This window comes from Aedes albopictus, chromosome 2 (genome assembly GCF_035046485.1).
Source record: "Aedes albopictus strain Foshan chromosome 2, AalbF5, whole genome shotgun sequence".
Lineage (NCBI taxonomy): Eukaryota > Metazoa > Arthropoda > Insecta > Diptera > Culicidae > Aedes > Aedes albopictus.
The window spans coordinates 419377514-419391734 of NC_085137.1; the positions used below are offsets into that span (position 1 = coordinate 419377514).

The 14221-nt window shown below is 44.3% G+C and overlaps 1 protein-coding gene across 1 annotated transcript in view; it reads right to left on the reverse strand.

The window, feature by feature from the left end:
• The window catches only part of LOC109426755 (uncharacterized), a 171240-nt gene that overhangs the window by 14362 nt on the left and 142657 nt on the right, over positions 1-14221 (reverse strand). Inside the window, exon 2 of the mRNA XM_062853545.1 lies at positions 5690-6066. Within this exon, the coding sequence (XP_062709529.1) occupies positions 5690-6066 (377 nt within the window). The remainder of the gene's footprint in view (positions 1-5689; positions 6067-14221) is intronic.

A 14221-nucleotide genomic window follows, 5' to 3' on the forward strand; every position in this document is an offset into this window, starting at 1 on the left:
GCTATTGGACATCATCCGGGACAGTGCCGCAATAGCTGTGGAGGCTCTTTTACAGGCATAATCGACGTGGCTACCGAAGGTAAGCTTATCGTTGATCATCACGCCCAAGTGTTTGACGGAGCGCTTTGACAGGATAGTACACTCTTCTACACTGATCTCCGTCTGCTGCTCCGACTTCAGGTTGTTAACAACCGTCACCTCTGTCTTGTGGTGAGCCAGCTCCAGTTTCCTGGACCGCATCCACGCCTCCACAACCTTGATCGAGTGGTTGGTAGTCAACTTTACCCCCTCGATCGTTTCACCGTAGACTTCAAGCGTAATGTCGTCGGCAAATCCGACAATCACCACTCCCACTGGATACTCTAACCTCAACACCTCGTCGTACATGACATTCCATAACACCGGACCCAGGATGGAACCTTGCGGGACTCCTGAGGTTATGTGAAAGCACTTCCGACCCACCTCCGTGTCGTAGACTAGTACACGATTCTGAAAGTAACTTCCGAGAATCTTGTACAGGTACTCCGGTATCCCCAGACGCAAGAGCGCATCGGCAATAGCAGACCAGCTGGCACTATTAAACGCATTCCTTACATCCAGAGTCACTACCGCGCAAAAGCGAATTCCCCTCCTCTTAGGCTCGAGTGCTTTCTCGGCGGTTTTTGTAACCGACAAGATAGCGTCTACGGTGGACCTCCCCTTCCGGAAGCCGTACTGGTTACTCGAAAGACCATTTTCGCCCTCGGTGAACCGCAACATTCTATTGAGGATGATCTTTTCGAGCACCTTCCCCGCCGTGTCAATCAAGCATATTGGTCTATATGCCGACGGGTCTCCGGGTGGTTTCCCCGCCTTTGGCAATAGTACCAGGCTCTGCATCTTCCAAGCTTCTGGGAAAACTCCCTCGTCCAGGCATTTCTGCATAGCAGACCTGAACATCTCGGCAGCCTCTGCAATAGCTACTTTTAAGGCCAGGTTCGGAACTCCGTCCGGACCTGGGGCCTTACCTACGCTAAGGGACTTAGCTATCCCCGCAAGTTCCACATCGGTGACCCTCTCCTCATCGCCAGCCCCAGTCCCCGGCTGTCCTACGAAAGGAGGCCAAGGACTAGGATCATGACGCGGAAAAAGTCCTCCAATGATCCCCTCCAACATCTCTGGAGATTGCTCTGTAGGAGCCATCACCCCTCTCGTCTTGGCCATAACGATCCTGTAAGCGTCACCCCACGGGTTCGTATTGGCACTCTGACAGAGACCCTCGAAGCAGGCCTTTTTGCTTGCTCTTATCTCGGTCTTGAGCGCGGCTTTTGCAGCGGCGAACACCACCCGCCGTTCGTTTCGCTCTTCCTCTGATCGTGCTCGCTGCATCCGCCGCCTAGCCCGCAGGCAGGCGCGGCGCAGGTCCGCAATCGCGTCGGTCCACCAGTAAGCCGGTGGCCTCCCATTTCTAGGGTGGACTCGCCTAGGCATGGTCGCATCACACGCACGTGAGAGCACCGCTACCAGCTCGTCGCCGTCTAAACCGATTAAGTTTCGCTCACGGCGGAGCGCTTCCCTAAATACCTCTTCGTCGAAGTATGATGTCTTCCACCTGCGAGGGCTTGGCCTTGGCCTAGCCGCCTCTTCTTCTATCCGCTGCCTGCTGTTATTGTAATCGATACTGTAGCGAACCGCCAGGTGGTCGCTGTGAGTGTAGCCATCATCTACTCTCCAGTTCGAACTACTTGTTAGGCCAGGACTACAAAAGGTCACGTCAATAATTGACTCCGCTCCGTTTCGACTAAAGGTACTCTTGGTACCGACATTAGCCAAGTCGACATCTAAGATGGCCAGTGTTTCTAGCAGGATCTGACCCCGCTGGTTCGTGAAACGGCTTCCCCATTCCACGGCCTAGGCATTAAAGTCGCCCGCTATTACCACCGGCCTTCGCCCTGTTAGCACGGTCGTTAATCGGTCCAGCATTTGCGTGAACTGCTCGATCGGCCACCGCGGAGGCGCATAACAGCTACAGAAGAAGACCCCGTTTACTTTGGCGACCACAAAGCCCTCATAGGTAGTAGACACCAAGTCCTGAACGGGGTATTTACCCGTCGTCCATATCGCCGCCATTTTTCTGGTCCCATCCGCGACCCAGTTGCCGTTGCCGGCGGGTACTCGGTATGGGTCCGATATGATGGCGATATCCGTCTCCCACTCAGAAACTGCCTGACAAAGCAGTTGCTGAGCCGCATCACAGTGGTTCAGGTTCAGCTGCGTTACCTGCACTGTGATTTGTTGTTCACTGCGGCTTTCTTGAAGGCCGGGCACCTTGGACCACCCATCGGATGTCTGTTGTTCGACGATTTCCCGGTACAGATCATGCAGATGGGCGGACTCGTGCAGCTTTGGGCCTTATGACCTTCAGCGCCGTATCGCCTGCACAGTTTGCGCCTGTCGGGGACTTTGCAGTCCCACGACTTGTGTCCTGGTTCCAGACACCTAAAGCAAACCTCTGGTGACTCGTGGAATGTCAGAGGACATACGCACCAGCCCACCTTTATCCGCCCTACTTTAACGGAATTTTTAACGTCCGCCACAGGTAGCTGAACCAGAGCTATCTGTGTCCCTGCTGGCCCCTTCCGCAGCCTGACGGCTGTGGCGGCCACCTGAACATCGCACTGTTGCCGCAGTGCCGTGACGAGCTCTCCCGCTTCGGTGATCTCGTCTAGGTCTTTGACCTTCAGAGTCGCCTCATGCGTAAGAGCCCTCACCTCCACTCCATCACCAAGGACCTCTTCTGCCAGCCTCTTGTAGGCGGCACCCTTGTGATCCTTCTCGCGCTTAAGCTCCAAGATCATTTCGCCCGTACGAGTACGTCTGATACTCCGTACGTCGGCTCCAAGACCCTCAAGCTTGGCGTCGCACCTCATCGCCTTCAAGACGTCCGAGTATTTCGACTGTTCAGTCTTGATGACGAGCGCGTCTCCTTTCTCGCGCTTGGAACGTACCCTCCTGCGCCTTGGCTTGGCGTCCTGCTCTTCTACTGGCGGATTCTTCCTCTTCTTCTTCTTCCGCTCTACCTTTGTCCAAGGAGGGTCCTCTCCTTGGATCGCCCTGCTCTGTGGCTGCTGAGGGCCCACCAATGGTCGCAACCCCTTGTTCCCATCGTTCCGGGATGGGCCAGCCTTTTCAGGCCCACCCTTCCCAGCTTTCCGGGAACCCTGGCTGGGATCCGACTTTCCGGCATTATTACCGACTTTCGGGGTTATCATACGCCTGGCCTTGCGGGCGCCGCCAGACAGCTCCTCACCTGACGGCTGCCTCGCCCGCTTCTGCGAATGCTTGTCACGTTTGTCACGAGCATTCGCTTCCACTCTCTTCGGACTACCTGCGAAGGAGAAGGCCTCCGTTTGGGTAAACTTCGGCACTTTCTTATTTGCAGGCTCCGCTGCTGCAACAGTCAGCAACGCGAGTGTCGCGTGCTCCTGCTTGGCATCGTCGATCGACGCCCTAAGTCGAAGCAAGGCCGTTTTCAGGTCCTTGCTTATGTTTGACTTAGTGGACGCAAAGTCGATGATTTTGCCAAGCTGCTGCTCAGCCACCTCTATTGCGGACCGTCCTTTGGATTCTCGGTTGACGGCCCTCAACAACCACGCTCCGTCCATAACCTCCACCGGCTGGCTTGCCGGGAAGTGGACTGGAGCACCCACGCTTGAGCTGCGTACGCAACTCCCAGCGCCTATCTCCTCACTTCTCTTTGTCGGAGATCTCATCAACCCGCTTCTTGCGAAGGGGTTGATCCCACCACTACTTCCACCTAGATATTGATTTTGTTTATTTGACTTCATGATTAAATCCCACGAGTAGCACGGGAAAGAATGTCCAGAGCCCTGCATTAACGCGGTAAGGGACAGCTTACTGGGGGGGGGGGGGGTGCCCAGGTACCCCACAGGCTCCGTTAAAGATCGAGCATCTTTTTCGCCCCCTCGATCACTCATTCCTCAGCACGGGTCGCTTGACACCTTGAATTGGGGTTAGTAGTCCTATTCTTAGCCGGGGACTACGCGGCTGACTCGCAAGCGGGCAAAGCATCGCTTGTCGTTACACATGTGAGCACTTGCACCGCTGTCCACAATCTATCCGCTCGATCGGACACCATTCGCCAGAAACAAAACGGCACTTCTGTCCTTCACTGCGGCTTGCTTCGCGGTCGTCGACTTGCTCTTCTGCTTCTTCTCACACTCTTGTTCGCACTTTCTTTGCAACACCGGACAATCTCGCTTCAGATGACCCTTCTTCTTGCAATAAAAACATCTCCGCCTGGGAGAATCACGAATGCTGAAACTTTTCAGCGCTTTCAGTTCGCTGGGATATTCACTTTTCCCAGACCGCTCCTTCCGACGATCGAACTCGTCTAGAAGCTTCGACACTACCGTGAGATCCGCATCCGGCCTGCTTTCGAGAGCAGTAACCAGTCCCGAGTACGAATCCGGGAGGAATCATCTAGCTTCTGTCCGGCCTGCGTCAGTCTGTCAAACAGTTCTTCCACTTCCAACAAATGGCACTCAAGGTCACTATCTTCCAGCAGATTCACACTACACAACCGCTTCAGCAACGACACCCGGGAAGTAACAGTCACTTTCTCATGGTACTGCTTGAAATTGTTCCAAAAGTCCTTCGCACTAGCTGCCGCACGAATCAATCCGTACTGGTTTTCTTCGATACACAACCCCATTGTCGCGCGGGCCTTTTTGTCGTCTTTTTCCCACTGGCCAGGGTTCACAGCTTCTTGCTTCGGGGTATCAATCACATACCACAGTTCTTCCCGTGTGAGCAGCATCTCCATTCTGAATTTCCATGTTTGCCAGTTGCGGTTGTTCAACTGGACAAACTTGCTCAGCGCCTCCATCACTGCTGGCTGTTTAGAATTTTCACAAGCGCCACACAAACGACCGACACTTTTGAACACTTTTTCCGTCCCGATTATATTGGGTTTCTCATTAATGTTTAGACTACTGTGATAATTTAAGAATCCACTGAATCATCATTTCCCAGCGAAATTTCATACTAATCAAGATTATTTTGATTACCTGTTGTGCATCCAACGCCCCTGTCTTGAACTCAACCGAACTTGTGCATATCAGCCGCTGCGAAGTCGTGTGCGAAATTCGACTGTGATGATAATGAATTTCGGCCGAGTCTAAATGGGTGCAAATGTTGCAATACCGTTTTTCGCGCAAGTTTCACTGGGCACATTACCTGTTAGACGAAGCGGACAGGTACGCAGCGGATAATGCGTGGAAACGCGAAAACACCACCGGGAAACTCGGAAAAATACCGCGGGAGAAAAACTCAAGTGTTCCGTCGTCAAGCGATAAACATCTGCCGAAAATACGTAAGCTCCCCTATGTAGAAGAACGATGTGTGCAAGAGAACGATACACCACGAGCTAGCAGCACTCTACGGTTAATCGAGCATCCAGAAGATGCATCCCATAGGGAAGGATACGGTGAGCATTGCATGTTGCAAGAATACCGGATAGGAATCGTGCATAGTGTTTTCGAAAAAAAATCCTAATATCAAAGGACGAGAGCGTTCTGGTGAATACATAATGCCTTAGAAACCTGTGGAAATGCGCAGATCACTATGCGGAGATGGAAGCAGCTAGGATGTAATTCCAAGAAGAATTCCCGATCAATGAAATACTTACAAATGCCGATGACATCGACGTTCCTCCACGTGGATGTGATAACCACACTTGGACCGCACTACACAGTACCGTTCCCGTCGCTGTCGACAGAACACGTCGCACTTGGTCCAGTGCGAGTACGGCGTATAGAGCTTGGGATGCAGCGGCGGATGTTTGACTTTCTTCTTCGAATATCGCACCGGATATTTGTAGACAATCTTGCGCGCTTTGTAACTTCGGTCTATGCTCTCGGCGGAGCCTTCATAGTCCTCGTCGGACGAGTTGTACGCCTTGGGCGGCACAAGGAACTGTGCCGGATGCATGCGGTTCTGCTTGGTGGATGTTATCAGACTACTCAACGTCTGAATTCCTGGTTTGGTGGGTGGAATGTGGAAAGCCTGTAACGAAAAGATAGGATAGCGGTCGTTAATGCGAGATGTCGATTGAAAATTTACAATCACACAAGACGAAGACAGATTTCTTCACTCGCTCTCAATCGTATATCTCAGAGTAGTTCCCCTAACATCCGAACGTCCTCGCCAGACACTCTGACGCTACCCACTGGCTGACGATTGTGTTGTAGGCAATGTGTGACAACGGATCGACATTTCAGAAGCACAGACATGCTGTTGCCACTAGTAAATACTTCAAAAGAGCCAATAACCCAGTAGGCATGAAGCATGTACCGACCGGGAGCTACGGTTCTCTGTACACCCATATATACCTTGTCAACGTGCTACTCGTCAAACCCCCAACAAATTTTTTAACCTAATCCAGAGAGACAGGCAGGCAGAAAGAATTACTGTCTGCCAATAAACCCCGTCAACGCTGTAGCGATTGAATGACTGGCGGACGACGGAATGTTGGCGGGTGGGTGTCACACACTGCTCTCTGCCTCGGCTTAACTTAAGCGTTTATATAGGTACACTAGCTGTCCCGGCAAACTTTGTCTTGCCAATTTGCGGTGGTTTGACAACTGCTGAGGTCATCGCAGCAACGCACTCTAGATTGATTTCGTTTCAATCAGGTTGAAATTCTTCCCGGCTCATAAAAAATCAGTATTTTCTCATTTTTCATACTTTTTTAAATGATTTTCGTAACTTTTTATGCATATAAACACAGCCACCATGAATACGAATCAAACCAAGCAAGAGTCATCTTGATCGGTTCAGCCGTTCCCGAGTTTTGTTGCCTCAAAGGAACTTCAAACTCATTTTTATATATATAGATATGTAGGTAACTTGCCACAGGTTGGTGCGGACCTGGTAGACCGGTTGGAGTCGTGATTTATTTACAGTTCGGTCATAAATCAAAATCGGCAGAAAATCCAAATTCAATGTTGAGTCAATTTCGCGGCTCCGCAGGCTGTTTCAAGTCTGGAGGCAGTGAAAGGGTCTCGGCTCGGGTATGTGTGGTCGGTTTCTGAGGAAGTGTTTTGCGATTTTTGAGCGCGGTTTATAAGGCCTTGCCTTCAAGGATACACTGAAAAAGTTTTCACATTGATGCCATCTAACTTTCACATGGACTTTTTTCACTTTCATATGCGTGTCCATTAAATTATACTCAACATTTGACCATAATGTCAACATTGGTAAAGCAAAAAAGTTGTCATAACGCTCTAGAATTTGTAGTCTGAGCTTTTTCATGACATAAACTATTACGTTTAAATGATTTTCTATATTTCTGTTCGGGTCCGTGACTGCGACAAGTGATTAGACCTATTGTGACATTATGGAACGATATGAAACTTTTTATGGAAATCACAAACGAAAAAGACATGGACACTTTGCAGTTGAACGTCAAATAGTTATTTATGTAACGAGTTGCAAAAAGTTGATTTTTTCAGCACGAGTCGTACATTTACAAATACGAAGAGTGCTGAAAAAATCGAGTTTTGCAACGAGTTCCATACAAAATTTTATGCAATGGCTTTTTCATAATGCAACCCATTTGAGTTGCATAATGTTCATAATGCAACTCAAATGAGTTGCATTATGAACATTATACAACTATTTTTCATTATGCAACTCATTTCAGTTGCATAATGAACCAGTTCGGAAAATGGCCATTATGATACCAAAATGAGTTATCTAAAATGTAAATTATGATACTGAATTGCATAAAAAAGTAATTTGATTACGTTTAGTAGGAAACATAGCACACCACCTATAACTGTATCTTTAGGAAATCAAGTAGTTGTAAAATGTGACAGAATTAGAGATTTAGGTGTTATTCTTGATTCTAAGTTAGCATTCACTGATGATTACAATGCCATAATCCATAAAGCAACCAATATGCTGGGTTTTATATAGCGTTTCGGATACAATTACAATGACCCATATACGATTAAAACATTGTACATAGCTTATGTCAGATCGGTTCTAGAATACTGTTGTAGTATAGTTTGGTCTCCCTATATCCCTTTCGAGACGGAGCGCAAAAAAGCGAAATTTCCATACAAATGGCTCAACTTTGGCTCTCCAGAACTCTTAGATTTCTCAACAAAACAGCAATTATTTTGCCTTATTTGAAAGAACTACTCTTTATCTTCCGATGTCTAGCTTTGACTAACTAGATAAATCGGAAATAAAAAATATGCGACAGATAAAACTTTTTCATGTTTAACGGTTTTTGCCCACTTTTTGTTTACCTTGTTGTGACAATTCTCACAGGCAACGTAAACAAAAGTTTTTTTCACACATACAAGTATGAGTAATGTCTGAATTATTGAAACAGTTTACATCACATAAAACAAAGTCTAAACAGATGAAAAAAATATTCAAAACTGTTACCGCTAAACAGCACAATTGTGCTGGTTCGTCACGAAAGGGATATGATAACACATGAAGAACGAATTGAATCAGTACAAAAGCAGTTTCTCTTGTATGCTTACGCAATCTAGACTGGACCACATTTCCGTTGCCTTCATATAAGGCTCGATGCTTGCTTGTAAATATCCAGACCTTGAGAACGCCGATAATTTGCTATGGTCTCATTTGTAAATGATATTGTATCGCAACGAATTGACTCGGCAAATCTACTATCGTGTATAAAATTTTATGCTTTAACTAGATAATTGAGAAATAGAAATCTATTTGCTTTAAACAATCATTTAAGAGATTATGCCAAACCTAGTCCTTCAAATCGAATGATGTCTCTTTACAACCAGCACTGTGTATCAATAGCACGGTATCAGTGAAGTACTAGATTGGAAGTAGTGAGCTGGATGTTTTTATGGTGAGATGATCAATTCTCCATTTCTGCAATAAAATGGTGCAAACAGCGTGGGTATATGATTTCTTGTCTAATTTGATGCTGTTTGAGCAAAAGTTTGGATTACTGTGCTGTTGAAGTTGCAAGAAATAAATAATACAACAACACAGTTACCTAAACTTTTGCTCAAACAGCATCAAATTAGGCAAGAAATCATAATACCCACGCTGTTTGCACCATTTTATTGCAGAAATGCAGAATCCATCATCTCACCATACAAACATCTAGCTCACTACTTTCAATCTAGTACTTCATAGATCGTCTCCCATTGGTTTGACCATATCACGAACAAATTTAAAGAAATATTTCAACTCTTTAAGATACAATAGGATATAGATACAGCCTTAAGTATATATGTAGTCTACGTTATGATTGACGAAATAACATAAAAAAATAAATTACCCGTGACCTTAGTGTAGTGCCCCAAGCAACACACATGTTATAATAGAGTTACGACAGCGCAAGTTTTGGTTGTATAGAAGTTTATTTTACGTAATTCTAACATTGTGTTAAAATAACGTAAAATAAACTTCTATACAACCAAAACTTGCGCTGTCGTAACTTTTATAAAACATGTGTGTTGCTTGGGGCGATGCTGGGTCATTAGGCCGAAGGTCATTAGGCCGAAGGCCATTAGGCCGAAGGTCATTAGGCCGAATGGTCATTAGGCCGAATGATCATTAGGCCGAATGGTCATTAGGCCGAATGGTCATCAGGACGAATTGAAAGTTAGCCGTTGTTTTTACCTTTTCCAACAATTTTTGACAAAAACTAGTTTAACAATGGAACTAGAAAGAATAGCCTATGTTTTAAAGAAGGAAAAATTTATTCAGCAGTTTCAGCGCCAAAAACTATTTCAGCGATGATACTAGAAAGAACAGCCTATATTTAAAAGAAGGAAAAATTCATGGGTAAAATATCAGTAGATTCAGCATCAATAAAGTATCTTCGTGCCTGTCACACGATACACACATGCAAAATGGTCATTTGCAGAGGAAGCTCTCAGTTAATAAGCTGAGAAGCAGGCTTTGTCTCAGTGGGGACGTAACGGCAAGAAGAAGACCCAATGACCATTCGGCCTGATGACCATTCGGCCTAATGACCATTCGGCCTAATGACCATTCGGCCTAATGACCATTCGGCCTAATGACCATTCGGCCTAATGACCATTCGGCCTAATGACCTTCGGCCGAATGGCCTTCGGCCTAATGACCTTCGGCCGAATGGCCTGACACCGTGTAGTGCATAGTGCATGTTGCATTATTTCATTGCAAATGAAGGGCAATTTCAGGAGAAATCAATGAGAGAATTCTAGGAGGAATTGCCGAAAGAATTCGACGAGGAATCCTCGAAGGAATTTCAGAAGGAATCCCTGAAGGAATAACAGGAGAAATCCCGGAAAATTTTTTAGGAGGAATCCTCGATAGAATTCTAGAATGAATGGAAACGCCGAATGAATTCTCGGAGGCAGAGATGCCAGATTATTTTATCAAAAATCTGTATCAATACAGATTTGTAAAGTTTTTATTAAATTAATTGGAAATAACTTCAAATTTTATACTTTCTGGAGAAATCTGTATCACATTTTAAAAATCTGTATTTTTCTGTATAGACTGTTTCAGAAATTATAAATACACTTTGTTTATCAAATTAAATGAACTGTTCTAATGATTTTCACCAACTTCTTTCAGAGTATAGCATATTGTACTCCATATTTTTATATTTCCTTTCAATTGTCTTGATATTTTAAAGAACAGTCGAGTTCTCTTACAAATAACTTAATTTTTCAAATTTGCATTTGTACAAAGGTGTTTTTTAATGATTTCAACATAATTCATCACTAAATACCAAAAAATATCTAAATTTTTATCACATTCGCTTTCCCAACAAGTTGTCTAAGGAATGCCTTGATAAATGTTTGGGAAAAATCGATAAAGGCATTTCCACAACATTTTTTCGGAGATCAAGTTTCTCATTTTTTAAGGTTTTCTATGGAACATAAGAACTACCACACAGTTTCTTAGCTTTCCTGAACGTATTTAATCTAAACAAACTCATTTTTTCAGCTCATTCGATCCTTCAGATGGCAAAGCTTGTCATACCATAAAAACGAATGCAGTAAGCAGTAATTAAGACATTCATTTGCTTAACGTTTGTTGCTACTGGTGTTGTTGAGAAATTTAAAACAAACAATTTTGTTTTGAGAAGGCCTGTAATGGTGGTTCTTGATCAAATATCCCAGTAAAAATTACTCTAAGCAATCGAGAAATATCTTTTATTATCGATACAGCCATTTTTATGGTGTTTGGAAATTAAATATTTCATCTGTGAGATTTTTTTCTTTTCTACTATGCTAAATTTTTTGACCACTTTGTGCAACTTCAAATTTTAATCATCTAGTTTACAGAGCCCTATTTTGTAACTTTTACCAGAAACATCAACAAAATTGGTATTATTTGCTTCGTTGGCATGTTTACTATTAGAGCTATAAGAAACTTTTTTGGATAATGTGCTCAAATTGAAATGGCAGGTTATCGTTAGTGTATTTATAATTTCTGAAACAGTCTATACTCTGTATCTTGTCTGTATAGAAGGTCAAAAATCTGTATAATACAGAAAAATCTGTATATCTGGCATCTCTGCTCGGAGGAATCTCCGAAGAAATTTTAGGAGGAATCCTTGAAGAAAGTCCAGAAAGAATCCCCAAAGGAATTCCAGGAGGAATTCTAGTAGAAATCACCGAAGAAATTCAAGAAGGAAATCCCGTGGGAATTCCTAGAGGAATATTGCAGGAATTCCATGAGAAATTTCTAAAGAAATTTTAGGAGGGATCTCCGAAGGAATTCTAAGGTGTAACACCAAAGCAATTTTAGGAAGAAGCTCCGAAGGAATTTCACGACCGGATATCAAAAGGAATCCCCGAAAGAATTTCAAGATAAATCCATGAAGGAAGTCCAGGAGAAATCCTTAAAGGACTTCATGAAAGATTTTTTGAAGGAATTCGTGAAAGAATCCCCAAAAGATTTCTAGGAGGAATCATCGAAAAATACCCAAATGTAATCTCTGAAGGAGTTCCGGGAGAAATTCTTGATAGGAGGCATCACTGAAAGAATTCCAGAAGGAAACCTAAAAGAAATTTTTGGAGGAATCTCCGAAGGAAATCCGTGAGGGATCCCCGAACAAATTCCACGAATCTCCGAAGATATTTGAAGACGAATCACCAAAGGAATTCCAAGCGGAAACTCCAAAGAAAATCCAGGAGGAATATCCGAAGAAATTTCAGGAGGAATTCCCGTAGGAATTTCAGGAAGTATCCACGACAGAATATCAGGACGAATCCCTGAAGAGATTTCAGGAGGAATTCTCGAAGGAAGTTCAAAAGGAATCCCTGAATGAATTCAAAGAGGAATCGTCGAAGCAATTCCAGGAAAAATCCCCGAAGGAACTTTAGGAGGAATCCCCGGAGGAATTCCAAAAGGAATCTCAGAAAGAATTACAGAATGAATTTTCGATGGAATTCCAGGAGGAATCCGCGAAGAAATTGTAGATGGAATCTCCGAAGGAATGCTAGGAGGAGCCTTCGAATTAATTCCAGAAGGAATCCTCGAAAGAATTCCAGGATACATCCCCGAAATAATTCCAGGAGGAATCCCTGCAGGAATCCTAGTATGAACTCCTGAAGGAATCTCCGAAATATTTTCAAGAAGAAATAAATTCCACGAGGAACCCCGAAGAAATTTCAAGTGAAATCCACGACAGAATGTCAGGGGAAATCCCCGAAAGAATTTCATGAAGAATCCATGAAGGTGGTCCAGGTGGAATCATTGAAGGAATTCCAGGAGAAATTCCAGAATGAAATCTAGGAGGAATCTCCGAAGAAATTCCAGAAGGAATCCCCGAAAAAATTCCAGGAGGAATCTACGGAGGAAGTTCAGGAGGAATCCCTAAATGAAGTCCAGGAGAAAACTCCGAAAGAAAATCTAGGAACAATCCTCGAAGGAATTCCAAGACGAATCCTCGAAAGAACTCCAGGAGAAATTCCCGAAGGAATTCTAGGAGGATTCTCCGCAGATATTCTAGGAGGAAATCCCGGAGGAATTCCAGGAGGAATCCTCGAAGGAAGTCCAGGGAAGTCGAGCGAAGTCCCCTGAAAGGAGTACAGGAGGAATTCTCGAAGAAATTACAAGAGAAATCCCTGCAGGAATTCCCGAAGGAATTCCGGTAAGAATCTTCGAAGGATTTCCAGGCGGAATCCTTGCAGGATTTTCAGCGGAATGTCTCAAAGGGAAACTTTAAAGGAATTCTTGTAGAAACTCCATGCAAGATCCCTCAAGAATATCCTGGAGATATGGCTGATTTTAATCCTAAGGAAATTATTAGAGGAACTCCTACTAGATTCCCTGAAAATACTTCTGTAGGAATTCCTGAATGAGTTTTTGGAGAGATCTCTGATGCAACTCCTGGAGGACTCCGGGAGTCCTCCTGGAAAATCTACAATCTGAAAGAACCTCAGGAGCGCGCCCTGGAAGAACTTCTGGAAGAGTCCCTAAAGGAACTTCTTGAGGATATCCTGCAGGAATCTTAGAAAAAATTCTTATGTTGGAATCTCTGAATAAGCTTCTGGGAGTATCCCTGAATTCTTATGGAGGTATCTTTAGATCCTTCTATAAGATTGTCTAAAGGAACTCATGGAGAGATTTCTGAATGAACTTCTGTAGGAATCCCTGAAGAAATTCAGGAGGAATCTCTGAAGAAACATCTGCTAGAATCCCTGAAACTTCTGGAGAAATATCTGAAGGAGCTCCTGGGCTAATTTCTGTAAGACCTCCTGTACGAACATCATAATGAATCTACTTTCTAAAGACCTCCTGCAGGAATGGACTACCTACTTGGCGCATACCCACAGTTGATCAGCAGGAGTAAATCCATTTAATTTTGTATGGTGAAAAGCATCTAAACTTGAATTACTTGAAATAGCAAGCTTTTCCTTAAAAAATATTTGGTAGGCTTAATAGTGGTCACCATTGTGCACAACCACAACCAAATATTTTTTCGAATAATGTATTGTGCTTCGATAAATTTGCTATTAGATGCTATTCGCCATACAATATTTTTGTGATTTACTTTTGGCGATTTTTCGCGCATAGAAACTAGCGCCACATTGGTCGATGCGGAGAGTAGGAAAACAGCCAAAGCATTTAATTCATTCCTGAAGAAACTTCTTACGGAATTCTCGATAGATCTTTAGGAGGTATTAGTGAATCCTCTTGAAAGAATCTT